This window comes from Rhea pennata, chromosome 2, assembly GCF_028389875.1.
Source record: "Rhea pennata isolate bPtePen1 chromosome 2, bPtePen1.pri, whole genome shotgun sequence".
NCBI lineage: Eukaryota > Metazoa > Chordata > Aves > Rheiformes > Rheidae > Rhea > Rhea pennata.
The window spans coordinates 19,607,976-19,627,210 of NC_084664.1; the positions used below are offsets into that span (position 1 = coordinate 19,607,976).

The 19,235-nt window shown below is 42.2% G+C and overlaps 1 protein-coding gene across 13 annotated transcripts in view; it reads right to left on the reverse strand.

Moving 5' to 3' along the window:
- Window positions 1–19,235, reverse strand: part of KIAA1217 (KIAA1217 ortholog) — a 359,020-nt gene that overhangs the window by 56,254 nt on the left and 283,531 nt on the right. For all 13 annotated transcript variants that reach the window (XM_062569021.1, XM_062569017.1, XM_062569025.1 and 10 more), the window contains one exon: window positions 6,246–7,069. In XM_062569021.1, the coding sequence (XP_062425005.1) occupies window positions 6,246–7,069 (824 nt within the window). The remainder of the gene's footprint in view (window positions 1–6,245; window positions 7,070–19,235) is intronic.

The following is a 19,235-nucleotide window of genomic DNA, read 5'->3' on the forward strand; positions in this document are numbered from 1 at the left end:
GAGGGATGTTCCAGAGATAGGAGACGATAAAAAAAGAATGAAATACTGGAATCAATTGAATAGAGTACATTATTTTTCATATGGTAAAAACATTAAGAATGCAAAGAATCTACATATGTTCTGGAGTTATTCTGCTAGAGACAAGGCAGTATTTTTCTTGTAATTGCTTCATTCTAATACCCAGACTCTTTATAGCCATTAACACCAAACTTTTCTAAAACAGGTGTCTGAAATGAGACAACTTTTAGGAATTAAAGTGACCTGATTTTCAGAGACTTTGCAGTTTGACTGAAGAAGACACCATGCCTTTCCAGAGCTGGTAGGGAAGGACGCAGCCCCGATGTTTCACATCAGGCCAGTGACAGGGGCTTGCCCTGCACTGGTGTACGCTTCAATGTCACATCTCATGGCATGGGCGAGTCACCCCACTGTGCAAACCCCCAGAGGAGGAGGAACAGGCCCTCCTGCTTTTTCATCAATTCCCTCTAGTCCTGAGGTGAAGGACTGGCAGCAACCCCAGTTCCCAACATCATGGTGGGCCAACAGAATTGGAGGGAGAGAATAAACATTTTCCTCAGCATACGCCAGACTTGCAATGTTGGCACTTAAAAAAAACAACTTTAACATTTTTGGTTCTAAACATTATATTCTCCACCTTGCCCGTGGATTTAGGTATGCTGGGCTGAACTGGACCTATCTACAAGCCCACACCAAGCACGAGCAATACCAATGTGAACTGGAAGTTCAGAAACCTGAGGAGCTGCAACTTGTGTTTTTTCTTCCTTGACAACACCAGTGACTAGAGGGAGGTGCTTTACAACACTGCTAGCTCTCTTCCTTCTGCAGAGAAAGAGCCAGCAGCTCATGTAAAGGACATAATAGCCTGGTCCCAAAGTCCCTACCCATGGCTCAGGATAAATCTGCTCCTCTTCGCCACCTTGGAAGAGCAAGGAGGAACACTTCTCCAGCAGTTAGGAAAGAACTGTATACTGTACAGGTTGGCATTAAAGGGCATTGCTCTGCACTGTTTTCCTACAAGCACTGGGAGAGTCAGACCTGAGCAGTGGAGGAAGAGAGGAGGGGACAAGGTCAGAAGCCACCCTCAGTTCCAACAGGCTGCTCGGACAAAGTCGTCTTCAGCTTGTTAGAGACCTCTGCTAGCAGAAGATCCACGAGATGCTCACTAACCCTGTTCCTCCATGCAGCTCCTTTCACCACTCCTGGTCCTCTACATACATTCAGAGACTCAGGCCCTGCACGAGAATTTCATTCTCCAAATTTAGTACAATCAAAACAAGCTCTTGCTCATCTAGGATCTGCACTGAGACATCAGATTTCATCATTAGATTTCTTCTGCACAGTTTTGTTGAGGTTTCATATCATTCCTGTACTGCAACTAACTGGAATTAATCCTAAGCAGGGTATGATATGTTGCTAAATCAGTACCCACTTCTCACTGCAATGCTATCTAAGTGTGACTTGCCTGTTCCTTCCCTTTCCTGAGGACATCTTTAATATTCATGTCATTGAGAAGATGCCTAATGCTTTGTACAGGCACAAAATAGAAACCAGGCTGTGCAACTGTTATTCATGTTCATATCCTACCCTAGGCTGCGCATCATCCGTAACAGACATATTCAAATAGTAAGTCTGACACCATGAGCTAATTAGCAAGCTATCCTGGAGAAGAATTTTTAGTGACTTCATATTTTATAGTTAAACTCTTGAGTGGAGTCTGTATAGGAAATCAAAAAGAAGGTCAGAGATAGGGAAAAATGCATTTTTTTCTACATAGCCCTATGAGAGAAAAATTTTTTACATTTTTTTTAATCTTATTGGGGAGGAAAAAAGGAAACAGGAGTGGACTATCCTTTACAACAGCTTCCCCAATACCAGCTGAAAGTGGCAGTCAGACTACAGCCCAAATACAATCAAAACACAGTTGAGGGTGTCCCCTAAAAAGAGGTGAAGCAAAAAGCAGCAAAAACTCTTCTGTACCCTGCTCTGCTCCCAAGGGAAGGACTTCATACAGATGAAGTTTATCTATGTAGGAGATCAGACATTTAGATCTTTTAAAGATAAATTCAAACTTACTAAAGCTTGGAGTTAAGGTGAAAAAGGGGTGCTCAGAAGCACTACCAGGTGTGACATGATTTTACAGCTCTTGTCGAAGAGCTGGCACCTCACATTCCTCCAGATAGTTCCTCTAACAGCAGGAACAAAGTGCCGTTTACCTCCCCTCCATCATGTATCTGTCACCTGTGCTCGTCCTTTTTGCCTGGTCTTCAAGCCCTTTCACAAAGGAAGATGCATTTCTGACCCTCTGGAAAGGGACAGTGCTTCCAGCTGCCAAGGCTTTTTATGGGAGACTCCAGATTTTAGACCTCAGGCCATAGGTCTGTGATTGGTGCAGCAGGCACAGGTTTCCATGGTCAGCTGTGGTCATGGAGAGCAATGCCATCTCCCAGAGCGATGATCACACAGCCCCCTGCTCCCTTCTGGCAGCAGGAGCACACCAAGGGCAGAACATCCCTTGAGGACTATTTCCTTTCCAGGCACCCCCTGCAGTAACTGGTCACCCATCAAACCTAACATATTCAGAGGGGAAAAAGCAAAGCCTCTAAAGAAAAATAATTTTGTCACCATTAAAAACTCATTTTAAACGATCTATTCTACTATCATTGTAAAGCCTTTGAAAAACAAGGTCCTGGAAATATCTACTACATTCTTCTCTCTGTTGGGTTTGTACTCAAAGGATGGTCTGAAAGGGCATACCTGCAAGGGCCAGTAGACAATTTTCTTACACAATTTTCAAAAGTGTGTCACTGATGGGGTTTCCCACTGTTCATGGCTTTGCAGAGCATGAATTCACTAAATATTTTTTCCTAATGCATAGCACAGTCCATAATTCTTAATATTATCAAACAATAACGTGGTTTTATGATGGGAACAAAATACAATATCCTGCACGTGGCCCCGACACTTTATAGTATCTAAATGCAAGCCACAAGAGGTGAATGTGATCACATTTGTTGCTCGTGTTGAATCACACTCTATCATCACTTTTTTTTCACTAGTATGTGGCACAAAAAGAGGACAAAAGGATGTGTTCAGGCAGAAAAGAACCCACAGTACACTCCTGAAATGCTTTTGGAGGAAAAATGTTGTATAACATTATTTTGCTATTTTAGGGACTGTGGTAGTGAGTAGCAGCATTTATTATATATGTATTCAGCACTGCCAAATAACCTAGAATTTTGCAAAACAAATTGTGTTTTATATGCAAAGAATGCAAGTAAAATGGCATTTAATACAGTAGAGTTACTTTTGGGAAAACAACTTCTTTTCCCATTTCTCAGTATTTAAACATCTGCGCTGCCTGCAGTAACTTCCAGAATTGTCCACCACAAGCTATATAAACAATCCATTCAAAAAAATGATAGCAAATCACTGTTTAAATAGCTCATGGTTGCTCACAAGAATTTACCTATTCTTCCTTTAAACTTCAGCTTTAAGGGATGATGACTCCTCAGAGATGAGCCACTGCAACCTGTTACTTTTTTGATATCTTTTGTGCATAGAAATACTACTGTATTTTACTTTTTGAAATCTCCATGAAGCTGTTTTTTCTATTTTAAAAGTGCTTTAAATGAAATTCTTTTGGCAAATGAATTAGTATAAGAATTTATTCAGCACTCTTATACCATAGAGGTAGCTACCTTAAAAACATCTGAGATAAATCACACAAAAAAGAATTATGCGAAGTAATCCACACATTAATCCCCCACCCCAATTTGGGATTAAATAACACATTTGACAAGACTGGCTTCCCCAATGCAAAATTAAAATTGGAAACTCCAAAAATAGAAGACAAGAAGCACCAGTTTTCACTTTTTTCTATCTTGTATAGACTCAAATCTGCTGCAGTTAGCATTATAAAGGTAATGGTCTCATTTTCTTCAACGAGACCATGCTATGGTCATTGAGAGGTTCGGTGGGACCCCCAAACGAGAGAGGTGCGAGATGCTCCGTGGTCCGGGCACCCCCTGCTGCTGCTGGCAGGAGTGGTGGGTGGGCACTCATGGGGCCACAGAGCTGCGGGGACCCAGCCCCACTCCAGACCACAGCACCTTGAACCTTGGTGCCGCCAGGAGATCAGACCTGCAGCAAGCACTTCTTCATTTTGACTATGCCTGAAGAGGACAAATTCAGCCCTATGCCTCCAGCCTCCAAATATCCCAGAAGTAAACTCAGCTCTACTGCTTATGGGCGAAAACAGTCAGTATTTAAACTTCACTTTCTAGGTGCTTGTAACAAAATCATAACAATTCAGCCCCTGCTGAAGCAGGAAATGAGCACCTCAGCTTGGATACACTTAGTGTTCCTTGTTTAATTTAGTACAATCTCAGTAATATTTTTTTCAGACTTTATGAAATTATTATAAAAGCTAAAATAAGGTTTATAGCACTTTATCTTTAGAACTCAAAATTATTACTATTGCAGTGCTTAGACAGAGGACCTGTTTGCATTAACTGCTTTTCATATTCAGATTTTGGTTTTTTAATCATAGTTTCTCAAGGTTCAAAAAAAGCCACAATCTATAAGATCAGTTTTCAGAATGAATCTTCCAATGTAGTTGGCTAATATACACCACGCTGAATTTTAAGGGCATGTATATATTTAGAAGTGCAATTATGCAGATGCTATTTTCATCACTGCAAATACACTTCTAGACCAGTACTAAAACCGGTGCGAAGCTCCCCTTAAGAAGCTGCAGAACTGTATGTATAGTCACCCTTTGTATATTCACAAATGCATATACACAAATATACTGTCCATATCTGTGTATCTGAGCAAACAGATGAGATGCCCCAAGGGGACAGACAAAGTAGCACAGACAGGAAAGTTGGTGTACTCCCTTACTTTCAGTCCCCCTTGCACAAACCTTGTAATTTTTTTTTTTTAACTGAAAACTATCTCTTGGAGTAGAAATAGCAGATTTAGCTCAACTTATAGTTGCACAATGGCAGCTTGAAATGAGATTTCAGGTACACCTATTATTTCCTTAGAAATAAGCAAACACAAACCAGGTTGCACTGACCCTAGATTGTGTTACCCCTTTTCTCATACCCTTGTGTCAACGTAAGCACCAGGCTGACACCAACATGCAGTTTTTTGTGGACGGGCGATTTCCCTCCATCCTCCGTTTTCTCCCAGCCAAGGGACATGACGACACATCGTCTCTCTGGCCTCGCACGGTCAGCAACAACTTATTTCTGATCAAGTTGCTCAGATGGAAGGGACACGCAGGGTTTTTACGACGCTCTATCAGTAGTTAAGGTAGTCAGTAGTTACCTTTGGCCTCTGTGAGCTCAGCATTTTCCAGCTAATTCATCTTCACTTCCCTAAAGAGCTCTATAAAAGTTAACAGCACAAACAACACGCTCGAGATCAGCGCGACCCGTACGAACGCGCAGCGGCCGAGGGGCAGCGTAGCCGCCGCTCTCTCCTGCGGCCGGGCCTGCGGCAGCAGAGGCCTTCGCAGACCTCGGTGCAAACCCGGCGCGTAGCGAAGCGGGACAGAGTCGTCGCTACCCGCGCGCAGGCGTTAGCGACAGCCAGGTCACCAACTGCTGCGACGCTGGAAAAATCACCGGGAACCGCAGTCTTGGTTCGGTTTCTTCGCTGGGACAGACTTGTTCATCTCAGCAATTTCCCCTCGAGGAACATTATTATAAACAACTGTCCTATTTTTATGCAAATTCATGTTTTACAGGAGATGAGACAGTAATGATAAATTCTTCCCATTTCCTAACGCGAGATGAGAAAAACTCCACTCCATAAAGAACCAAAATTGTAATATCAGAGTGTCATTCTTAACAGGGGTGAAATATATTCCCTTATTAGCAGGAACAGAACATCATTTGTTCTTGTAACACGTTCTGGTTGTCTGGAAAGAAAAATCCTAGTTAATCATTTTATTTTGTTTTATTTTTTCCAATGACTGAAATTTACACAAATGAAAATAACTAGGGATTCATCACGGCTTGACAACACTTTTGGATTAATAACGGGTGGCGTTGCATCTCCTCTGAATTACCAACCCCCCCGGTCAGCAGACAGCTAGTGACCGCTGCGGCCCGGCGCAGCCGCCTCCGACGCGCTGCGCCGTGGCCCCGGGCGCCCGGCAGCGCAGGCTACGACGGCTGCTCGCCTGCAGAAGCGCGGCCGCGGATCTGCCTTACCTCGTCTCCTTGTCCTTGGGCATTGCGTAGCCAAAAGCCTGTCTGTCGGCCGGACCCGGCGCCGCCTCGGCCGTGCCCGGCAGGCCCAGGGCGCTCCGCGCTTTCGCCTCGGCGAACGTGGGCGGTCCGGGCTCCTTTCTGAAGGACTGGCGGCCGGGGGAAGACCTGTCGGGCTGCACGGCGTGGGGAGGGACGTGGGCGCCGTGGAGAGGGTGCACGTCGACCAGTCGCACGTCAGCCGCCCGGTGGGGCGACGCAGGAGGCGTCTTGGAGCCGAGGGTGGGCAGGTGGCTCTCCGGGTACTTGCGGGGTTTTTGCCTGTAGAGGGACTGCTCCAGCACCTCGGGCGGCACGGAGGGGTTGCAGTAAGCGCTCGACGACCTCGCGGCGCCGCGATGGTAGGCCACGATGTGATCGGGGACGTCGAGGGGGTGTCCGGAGTGGGGCACCGCCACGCTCATCCTCCCCTCGTGGAAGAGGTAGGGGTCGCCGTACAGAGCTTCGTTTCGCATCAGAGCGAGGTTTTTGTTGCTCACGTCCTCATCTGGCTTCACGTCCCTCCTCTCCAGGATGGCGCTGGGGCTGGGCGATATCGACCGCGAGGCCGGCAGGCTCGAGAGCCGGTCCCTGGGGATCGTGGCGTTGCCCGGCACCCCCAGGGGCCGGCCGCCCCCGTAGGGGATGCGGGACGGCGAGGGCGGCATGGAGTGGGGCACCGGGGTGGCCGGCGGTGAGCCGGGCATCGCGTGCGAGGGGTGCGCGGCGGAGCCGGGCCGGCAGCCGCTCGGCCCGTCTCGGCCCGTGTAGGCCATTTCCCTCTGCATCTGGAAACAAGAGGAAAAAAAACACACAGGATGCAGAATTACCGAATGGACAAAGCTTGACATGAGTCATGACGACCTTGACATCATCTACAGAAAGGAAAGCAAACTTACTCAAAGTCAAGTAATTTGTCATCTAGATGAGTAAAACATTTTGAGACCTCACTGCCTAGCGAAAATAAGATCCACAGACAGCAAGAAAATGGACTGTGTGTTAAAGGAGTATAAGAGTTTTGATTTTTCTTATTGAAATAACATCTTATTACATCTGTTATTCACAAATGCCCAAGCTGAGATCAGGGTTTTTAGTGCCAGGTGCTTTAGGTACACAAAACAAATGACAGATTTAAACAGTCTAGTGATCAGTCAAACAAACACGTAGTCTAGAGTTGATTGATCCCAAACCAGGAAGAAAACACTGGTGTTTTGGTATCATAGTCCACAGACCAGCAAAATAAATATTACAGCCAACTGGCCATTTGCTTCATTGCAGGCATCTGCCTTTTGCTAATTTCTTGATATGTTCTTCATTTCTGCAACAATGCAAAGTATACACGAAGCACAGGCAAAAAAACACACGGAAACATGTATTGACAGCAGGATATTTGAGGTGTGTGGAAACGGTTAGCTTATATAATGCACGTGCCAAAGGTTTCCTGCATTGAGATGAAAGATAACAGAGCTCAGATGCTTTGTGGAGCATGCACTCAGAAAGCCACTAAACATTTTATTACAGTCCTATAAGCAGTAGCAGTTAGTGTCAGCAGGAAGGAACGAACAAATAAAGAGAGGGAAAACACCAGCACATTAGCATTTTGTTAACTAGCTACAGATATGGCTGAAAACTGCAATGAATACACGTGCATTAACTTCTAAGACCAAAGCATCTCAGCCTGCCCGGCAATGACCTCTCTAAGAGACTGAACATCGTCACTGACAGGCACGGGAGCAAATCTCGCTCTCGTGCACATGACGTCCCTGTTATAGTGCTGTTAAAGTAAGAGGGATAAAGAGGGAGATGAAAAAGTTAACAGGGTGCCACTACGGACATAAGAAAATGGAAAAAAAAATCACAGCTTCTAAAACATGAGTTGGCGACCTCAATTTCCCTCACCATCACTTCCAGGTGGGTCTGGAAAACTCGGTGTCACTGGACCCAGCAACACATCCCTGAGTTTATGCAGCACACTGATGTGCAGTGGAAGTTGTTGATCTGAAATCTTCACCATTTCCCTGCTGCTCGCTCCTTGTTTTGACAATATGAACGGATCCACTGCAGTTACAGTGATCTATGGCTGACAAAGCAAGAAATCATATTCCACTCCCGCCCCACCACAGGTTTTTCCACTGGTAAAGGAATTACAACAGCAGTGTATAAACAATTGCTGTTCTCATCATGGCAGGCTCCACATTTGGGAATTACAAATTACATTCCCCAGAGCCAGAGATCAAAAGTTTGCAGTATCAGGTATCAGAAAGAAGAAAGGAGATAACCTGACTGTGGCCACAGCAATAATAAATAAGTGTAACAGAACAAAGGAACACACTGGGATGGGTTATAAATGAGCCAAATAAAAGTCTTCCAGCCAAGGAGGGATGTTGGATAATTCTTTCTTTTGCACAGAGAATTACTGTCCTATGGAATTTGAAATAAAATATAACTAAATAGTATTAATAAAATTATCAGTGGGCATTCGACATAGTTGTCCATCCAGCTTCAAGAAATACTGAAACATGCTGAGCTGGACACTGGACCTCAGCCAAAGAACGAGAAGACTCCTGCTGACTCTGGGCAGCTTTGGGGTCACACCTCCAGGGAGATCCAGCAGTAGATGTTTTACACTGACAGAAGATCATGCAGAGAGAAAGCACTGCTTGGTTCTCACTGCCCAAACTAAGCATGCTAAGTTTAGACGCTTTAGCTAAAGCTACAATAGGTACAATAGTAGTATTTCAAGGCACAGAAACCACAGACAGGACTGCACTGGTGAGAGGAAAAGGACAGTGTTAGGAGTTGAGAGAAAATTTCCAAGGAGAGCTTTGAAAATGGTATATTTTTTTTGTTTTCTGGACTTCATATGTCCGTATATGCTTATTCATGCTCCATAAGTCAAAGAAATGCTTCAAAGAAAATTTATTATTTTCCACATTCATGTATTGCCATATATTAAGATGAAAATGAAGAGTTCAAACATGGGGCTAAGCTATTGCTCTAAACACAGTTGGTCAGCACTTGACATCTACCCAATGTCCAAGTACTGACCAATATGCTCCTATTTACTTTTGCTTTGCATTAAAATAGCACATGGAGTAAACAGCCCGAATCAAGGCCCTTCTGGGGTGGGCAGGGCACAGATGCTTGCACAGACAACCCCTTCCTGAAAAGTTCACGTACTATTTTAAGACATGACTCAGTTCCAGGGTGGGGCATGCAGAAGGGGAGTGCAGTCAGAGCCATAGAGTCCAAGGGTGCCCATGGCAGGAGCACTAGGGCACGCTGGTTGGGCAGGGACACGGGTCGGTGACAAGGTGGTAACAGACAAGTTGTGGATTACAGCATCTCCTGCCACCTGTTCAGTATTTTCTCTCTTCCTGCTTTTCTGCTCTCTAAAATCTCCAGATTCTTCCCTAATGCAACTTCTGAAATGCACAGGATGGTTTTCACATCTGTACGTCTTTCATGAGGTATTCAAGGTACACCTCTCTCTCTTTCTCTCATACACACAGCTCTTTCTCTGCTGTTTTCTTCTTCCTGCCCTCCACCTCAAAATCCCTGTGTTGCTCAAGGCAAAGACATACTCTAATAGGTGGGTTGTTTCAAGCCACATGTTCTGCATGACTGAGGGACAGAGAGAAAGGATTTGGGGCTTATCTTTGCCTATAAATACTATGTGCTATCATAGCCAATTGCTCTGAGGGCAAAAGGAAAAAAGTTTTAAGGCAAGCATGGGATCATGTGCTTTCCAACTGCAGCCATGTAATGTATTTGCCTGAGGGTGTGGTTTTCCTTAGCACATAACTCTTCCTTGTTCTTACTGCTCTCAAACTTTATATCCTTGAAGTAGAAATTTGTTTGTCAGTTCTTCAGGTTAAAATATGGCAAATGGCAACTACTACAATTTCTGTATCAAACATTAGAAGGGAAAAGGCATCACTAAGAATCTTCCACTTTCTGTAGGAAAAAAAGATCATACCCTGTTTAAGCAGCACCAAAGGAGTTTTCTTGGTCTAACAGCACTTAAGTCTGAAAAGTACAGATTTGGATTTTCTTTTTAAATGGAACAATAGAGAAATTGGGCACATACTGAAGTGTAAATAGCATATAAAACCAGCTAAGTTTTTCATTTCAGAATTCATTTGCATACACAACAAGTGGCTGTATTTTGAACGCAGTTATACACAGGAAGGTAGCAAACCACAATGCCTCCATCTAAACATCTAAAAGGAGACCTTACGAAGAGTTTCTTTTGTTCCTGGGACCTCACCTAAGGGCCAGGCAGACCCGATATCTCCGTCCACAGCAGAACACAAGGCTTATTCCCTCTCCTAGCCTCTTTAACACCATGGTTCCCTGAAAGAAGTGGGGTTATACTATCATAAGCCTCATGGATAGCAAAGAGCAAGTTGCCATCCAGGGAACAGTTTAGCGGCTGATGTTCTGCATTACAATCCAGTCTGTCTTGTCTCCATCAGAACTAGTACACCACCATGCTGATCTTCACACAAAAGTCATTACAGCTGTCCTGCCTCATAGGTCACTCTCGCAGTCTGTCCCAAGAAGGGCATCTCATAATGAAGAAAACATCCTTACAACTGTCTCATGCTGCCTTCAGTGTGTGCCATCTGCACCTGTAGCACACACAAGGTGAGGTGTGCACAGCCATGCTCACATGCACACCCAGAGAAACCCAGCAGTGCCAGCTAGTGCTGAACCTGCTGCTGATTCATGGACATGACATCAACCCCTCCACCTCAGCACACAGCTGGATGCCAGAGTGAAGCCTGATTCACACCATTACCTGAGAACATCTCACAGCAAAAGACAGGCAAAGGGAAAAGTGGGGTGGGATTGTTGACCCAGCAACCTTTCCCATTGTATTGACATAGATGAGGCTGGGGAAAGCAGAGTGCAGCAACTGGCTTTGTCCCAAGAATTTCAGCCTGCCAAAATATCTGGATGATCCCTGTTCATCCATACACCTTCCCTGTGACACTCTGGAGCTTCCAGCATATGCCAGTAATCACCTCTCAGGCATGTAAAGCTATTACTTTCTTACTCTCCCATAGGCACTTTATGTTGCCCTGAGGAAATTGCACCTCTGCTTTCCAAGCTGGCTCACTCACAGTAAGTGGAGGACACTTGCGGAAGAACTTTATCAAGAACTTGGAGAATCTGTGATGAAGAAGCTATAGAAATGCTAAGTACTGTTACAGCAGTGATTAATTCATCTGCATATAAAGAGAGCTTTTAAGGAAATCGCTCACCAGAAGAAAATCCTATGCAAAGTGAAGGCAATCCTTCACTTTGCTAATCAGGGGAAAGATTAATTAAAAGAACTTTAACAGCAATACACTACATTAGTTTGTTCTTTTCTCAAAGGGGTGGAGAAAAAAAAAGCCTAAATGTACTAGCTATCCTAAAACCTCAGTTTAATGAGTAGCTGCATTCTAAAAAACTATCAGATATAGTTCTGATATTTCTAAAATATTATAATTCTCAATAAAAAATAGTGCACTTGAAAACTACAGAACTGTCAAAGAGTCTGAAAACATCAACTTTTAAGTACACGTACAATGATTGTCTAACTGAAGTCAAATTCTCCTCATACTATCAGACATCACTGAAGGGTTATCACACTAGTCTATTCTTGCCTATTCTTTGTATGCCTTTTAATTCCTATAAATTTTCCCTTTGTGTTAGGCGATTACAGGAAAAAAAATAGTTGGCTGCAGCTGTGGGTACCTCCAGCTGCCCAACACCATACTTACAACTGCAAACACATTAGCATCATTTACAGCTTGTCCTGGTAAGTAACTTTCCAATGAAAAATAATTTTAGCAGACCCATACTAATTCATCGGAGCTGAAATAATTCGTAGAAACATCAGGAAAGCAAAAGCTGTTTGGATAAACATGGCAGATTTCAGTCAGACATGGACATGATTTCTTATTAGACATTTCTCGATAGCTCTAGAACTTTGGATTTTCAGATTCATAGACCTAGGGCAATTTGGTCAGAGCCTGCCTTGGAGCAGAGACCCCAGCCCCGTCACAATCTTATCTGTAGAGCTGGGCATGTGACAGTTCTGAGATGGTCGCCTAGAGTCTATGATAAGAGATGCCAGGTGTTTCAATGTCTATAGTTCACCAACAGTGCTCCCAGACTAGAAATTAACTTGGTGCTTTTGGCTAAGGATGGACCCCCTGATGCTCAAATTAGAGATTTCAGGGCATGAAACAGCTAACCTAAACTCAGCTTGGAGACCTGGCCTCAGCTGAGTCTAATCCCACAGTGCAAAGATCCAGGAGCTGCCAGGTTCCATGACTGGTTTTCATTATGTTAACCATATGCTGGTATTTCCAAAACATTTTTAAGTTTCAACATACAGGCATTTTTTTATTGCGTCAAAACAGAATTTCAAATGTCTAAATCTTTGGACATTTTGGAGAATTCTGAAACCCAGGTAGCTCTGTTCTTAACATGTTCCATATATTTCCACAGTCTTTTTCTGGATGCTTTTCCAGATAAGGAGTTGCAGGATCCCTGAAGATTCTCAGCACACTTTATAATTCACTCCCCATCCATAGCAAGTATTTAGGTTTCAGTTCTTCAGCTTCTTTTGCACAGATTTGTAAATGTCCAGCTATACAATCTCTATATTGCTATGCATAAAGAGTTTAGCTAAAAATTCAGATGGTCTTTGAAACTGTAATTTTCTGGTTCTAATGTTAACAGCAGAATACTTAATGGAATACTATATGGATACAGGAAGAGAATATTTTGGTTTTCCTTCCTCCATCCATGCTATTAATTCTATGCTTTTCTTTCCACTTATCAGCAATACTGTAAGCAGTCAATATTAGGTGTTTCCTTGGACATACCCATGTATGGTAAACAATGGCAAATCCACCCAGTCCTCCAATATCTATACTCATAAACCAGCAGAGAACTAGCAGATGGATGTTCCTACCCCTAGGAGACAGGAGCTGGAGCACATAACTATAATCCTCCCAAGAGGGGATGTGTGTTTTCTTTTAAGCCCACTTTGATCAGGTGTCATGATCAAATGACTCTATCCAATATCTATGCCTTTCTCCATGTTGTCCAGGCATATGCAAAGCATATGGCATAAGCACTGTTTCACCCACTAGAACAGAGTCTTTATGGTACAATATGGTGACTGCCATACACTAGCTTGAATTAAGCACAGCTCAGCCACACCATCACTTCCCTTTCTACATGATAGAGCATCAAGCACATTCTTAACATTATTATCCCTTATTTTATACCTATATGCTTAAAGTACACTTGCACATGAATTCAACCCCTACAGCTATCCAAATGTTTTATCTCATGGTACTTTACATGTCTCAATATGTCCTTTTAAATCCCTGATTACATATAAATATAATTCATACCATATCCTAAAGCTCCCATGGGGAAAACAAAGAATACCTATTTCACTTTTTACTGAATGCAAAACAGATCTGTAAAACTCTAAGTTAACCACAAAACAAATTTAATGGTAATATCAAAACTAATGTCTGATTGCTTCACCCTGCCTCTAAGCACACATGTTGAAGATGGATCTTGCAAACAAGCAGATAGGAGAGCTTTCGAGCAGATTCTAGGCAGTCTGCTCATTCAGGCATAATTTTTTTCAGCTATGCTTAAACCATCTGGGTATTTGTTTCTACAATTAAAAATAGTAAAACTCCTGTTTTTTCTTAAGACAACATTGTTACCTACAGACAAATAAAATAATCCCTGGTTAAGATTTTGCTCTGAAATAATTAAAGCCACTTACTGTTACTTAAGGAAATCACCTGTATGACTACAGCAGTAAGATGAACATTTGGTTCCACTTCTTCTAATAAAGCACTTTTTGTTTTCAGGCTCGAATCTAAATCCTCAGTCTACAGTATAATATTTTATATATCCATGCCTTCTGGGAAAAGATTTTTAAACAGTAAAAATGTTCCTTGTTCTCTCTGCTCACAACAGGGGCAGGCCATCTTGCTTTACCCAGTCATCTAAGTAATGCTGCTTCAATAGACTGAAGTACTTTTCCACATGACAAGCCTGCAATTTCTCCTCCCCTTCGAAATTAGTCACTAAATAACCTCCTTGGCACGTCACCCAGTCACAAACTGTGTGACACTATGTGATTCAATCACTCAACCATTTCTTAATGTGTGCCTATAAGATGTACAGAAAGAGATTAACATTATGGAATGAAGTAGAAGAGAGACTCACAAAGGGGAAAGCCATAAATAAAACAGTGAGTAACCTTCATTAAGGTAAGAGAGTGCATTTCTGAAGGCAACAATATGAAACACATACATATTAATTCCCCAACAGGAAAAGCTCTCAAATTATTTAGCAAACCCAGTACACAGAATTCTAGGGGGAAAAAAATACACCAGTTATTAACTTAAGAAGCTTTTAAAATGATCAAACTGGCATTGACATTTGATAGAAAGAGGCACAAACCCCTCCCCTAGGACAAAGCACCTAAGCACAACAGGAGGCTGTCTACTCATTAACCAGGCACCTTAGCAGCTCTGCTGAGCTGAACTTTGCGGCCACCATAAATCAATCTCATTGCTATCTCTGTGGCACACCATGAAGCAATTATGATCACTTTTTTCTAAAAAGGGGCGCAATAGAAAAGACAAATGTCAAAAAAAATTAGAAAGGAATCATGTTTCCCTCCCTTCCACCTCCTCTCGCCAAAAGACCAAATAATACAGAAAAATATCTTCTTAAAAATACAGTATTTACAGGATGGAAGAGATAGTACATAAAAGCAACAGGATAATCTCATAATACAAGTGCATCACAGCTCTGCAGTTATCTTCAGGGCCATTTTTCATTTAAGTAAATGATTGCCTGTATTATTTTGACTACCATTCAAAAGAATCAAAATACAATCTGAGGCACATGAGCATGAACTAATATCGATGTACAGAACCAGTTAGGATGGGACTTTATCAGAGCAACATTTCTATTTTGCAGGACTCCTCTCAGCCTCTCAAACATTAGTAAGGGAGGCAACATGCTTTGCCATTACAAAAGGGTAATCTGACACATGAAAACTTAAATAACATGACAAAGGTCAATAGCAGATCTGGTAGCCAAATCCAAACATCGTATGTTCCATACTGTATGTTAGAGGCCTTACTACATTCTCCCCAACACTAGAAAAAGTCCTCTAGAATTGTAGACATTACTGTGTACTGTTATTCGTACTGTACATTGTAAACTTACATGTCATTATTGGTCTCGTAAATTCTGTGAAGTTTTTGTCATGTAGCACAACATAAAAGGTCTTTTTAGGAACATAAAAATATTTATTTCATCTTAAATGTACAGCTTTCAATTTCACTAAGAATATTTTAAAATACAATTTTTATTAAATATTTACACTAGAACGATAATATAACAATAAGCATCAGAAAAAAAATGTAAACCACGTTTATTTTGATTTTAAATTTAATCAGTCAGGGCTTGTTTCTTGCAATATAGGAGCAAAGTAGTATTTACCATTGAAGCATCTGGTTTATATTTGGCAGGTTTAACTAACCAGTCAAGCATTCCCTTTTAATGAGTGGATGTATATACTTGACCTAGTTAAAAAGCTGCTTAGGTCTGCTGACTACCAGACTGAAAAACATGAAAAGAAAAATACAAACAAATTATCCTAATACACATTTATGCCATACATGCTTTCCAACAAGTGCAGAATATACTCTGCCATTTACATTCTTCCTTAGAGGCTAACAAACCTGCAGTGAGAAATCACATTATTATGCTAATATGCAGGATAAGAAAGACCACTATATTTCATTGCAGTTTCTCTGCAATGAATTGCAAGTTGGTAGGATGCACATTTTCAGTAATTGGACGCTAGCATGATAAAGGATATCCCAGAACATCAGACATACTATAACTAGTTCTCCATACAGCTAGCACTATGTGCAATAGTCTTCAAGTATCTGATGCATATGAAGAGTTTTTCATATAAGGAATGAATCTTCTTTTAATTTTAAAGTATATCAGGCCCAACATAAGAAATTTTGTATGGCTATATCATTACCAAGGCTATAATTTAATCTGTAGGTTCTAACAATGTGCACAAACCATTCAAGCATCATTTTCCATTTCAGTTACTTTATCAGAGCCCTCAAGCCCTGTCTATCTTGCTATGCATTATCTTCCATGTAATTCATTGCCATATATTTGTTTATAATGTATGATACAGAATGAGAGTTCTTTTCCAGTTTAACTCCCACATAACACTGAGCATACCCCTAAGAGGTGCAACATTCAGGCTTCACCAATGTCAGGCTCAGAAGTTTGGATTAGCCTATTGCTTTAAAATCTACATTAAAGTCTGTGTTAACATAGGCCTGAGTTACCACTGAGCTAAATCACCAGTCACGCTAATTTCCTCTACAATGTTATTAACATCATTAATCCCTTGGACCTTTGATTATCACATTGATTTATTTTCTCTTTTCTCCCTTCATTTTTCAGTAGAAAAGTGTTAGAGAAACAATGGTAGGAAAACATGCATTTATAAAGAACGCTTTCAAGTCTGCTGAGGGGTATACATACAAGGCATGGACATATCTTATTGTTTGACTGCTGATCAAAGTCCTCTCTATTCCCTGTAACATTTCTTTTGGTTCTTATTCCCTTAGTAGTACTTTCATGGATGGAAATAATTAAGCAGTTAATGCCTTGTACTACTGTAAACAACTGTTTTCTTGCCAGAAAACAGAGAAGCACTTACAGGCTGGAGGGCTTGTTGCTAATTCAGGACGTGGTCGTGCTTTGGAGCAAAGCTTGCGATGGAGTCTATGGGAGTTTTGCTTAAGTGCAACAAGATATTGCAGTCCAGCAGAGGCCAAATGGGAAGAAGTTTGTTGATGATGTTTTTTTCAACTACAATCCAAGAGAGGTATTATTTCCTCCTTCTCCATTCCCCCCGCCACCCACCCTCCAAAAGGTTTTTATTTGACCTCAATTTTCTAATAGTCCACCCAGCATCTATTTCTGATCCAGGAAAAAGATAGTTTAGGGGGACAAAGACCCATGAAGTTGTTTAGAGGATCTCCTGGAGCTGCAATCTCTGTCACACAAGACTCCTCAAGGCAGCAGGAGCACTTACCTGCATGTCTTCTGCTCGGGCAAGCTCAACAGAAACCTCTCAGAAAGGTTATTCCCCCGTCCCCCCCCCCCTTTTTTTTTCCCCCTCAATGAAAAGGGCAAGACTGACCCCTAGCTTTGCCTCCAGGTGTTCAGCAGAAGAGGAGAAAAGTGGTCATATCCAACCCTGGTCTCAGTCTCAGCTGTTTCCCTACAGCGAAAATGAGGGAGCAGATCATGCACCCAGCTAGGTTATGCTGGTGCCACTGCCCTCATGCTGCTGTGCATGACTCCAAGTAACACTTTCAGATTAGTCTCAGCTTTCTCTCCAGTCAACTGCCCATATTTATAGCTGCAAGGATTTCTGCAGCCCTTCCCTGAAGATTTCCAGCCCTTCCCATGCAAGAACCCTTCTTTGAGATGCGAAGCTAAGGAAACAGGGCAGGAGCAGTACAATTCTCTCTGCCTGACACAGAGACTGAGACTCCGTGACTTGAGATTGTGTAGAGACCACACTGTCTTCTCCCAAACATACGTCGTATTTGTTCTTACCTCTGTTTACGGATTCCTAAGGCACTTGGTGAAATAGATCTAAATTGGGGTAGAAACAAATGCCATAAAGTTCTATCCCCTTACAGTTATTCCAAACTCCTAATTCTTTTAAAACAAACATACACACATACAAATAAGCCCCTCCAAACACACACAGAGCCGTAAGTCGTAGCAGGAATACACCACAATAAAGGGGAAATGCAGTTTGAAAGCTTCACTGCTGGCAAAGACAACTGCTTTGTAGAACAGATGGCTCTTGCAACGTTGAGCAACCTGTACAAGAAGCCTTTGAACCTGCACACACATGAGCATCTGAGCTCCAAGAGAACAATGCTTCACTGTAACGGGTATATTAATTTGCTTATATATACATAAGTTAATACACACACATATATACGTATATAGTATATGCACATACACACATAGATATGCATATATATACACAGCAATAGAAAATTTTTGGCCTAAACTTTGGTGATGATTTTGAGCACAATGGGGAATTTTAAATTTTTAGGGATTCAAAAAATTAAAGGTAAGCAAGTACAAGCAGACAAATCCTGGAGGTGCTAGAAATTCTATAGGCATCTCAAACTTTTTTTTGTTTTTTCTAGTTTACTAGAGCCAACTCTCACCAGAGTCACATGAAGAAGGTTCTGCAAAACTGAACTATTACATCAGGTCTGCAGCCTGTCTCTCTACTCTGTTATTTAAACCTCATGATCATCCCTTATTTCTGCACTGATTTTAATACAGTTAAAGTTCCTAGCTATAGCAAAGTCTGTATCACAGACATGCATTAAACATCTCCCAAAAGTTAAGATAACACTACTGGTTGCTCTGTGTGGAGGACTTTTTCTCACTTACTGTTAGCTCCATCAAAAGACAGCCAGGCACCCACAACAGTCCACACATTCCCTCCTCAGGCAGGTGAGGCAAACTGCCCTCTGGACCTCCCCATCTCTCTCCTCTGACTGCAGTGGAAGGTAATTTCCACCCTCAACTTAGAAGGATTAGACCTTTTCTCTTCAATCTCTACTGTAAAGTCTGCCCATATATCTTTTCATTCAGCTCACTCTCTGTTCTGCTTTTCATACTATTCACTGCTCCCTCCTCCTTTTTTTTGGTAACTTGGACTGAGCTACTCTAACTAGAAGGGAAAATGGCAGTTTCATACTAACCGCTGCTTGCTAGCCCATACAATGAGCTTTGCTATGACCCTTTTCGTGGAATCAACTTGGCCTG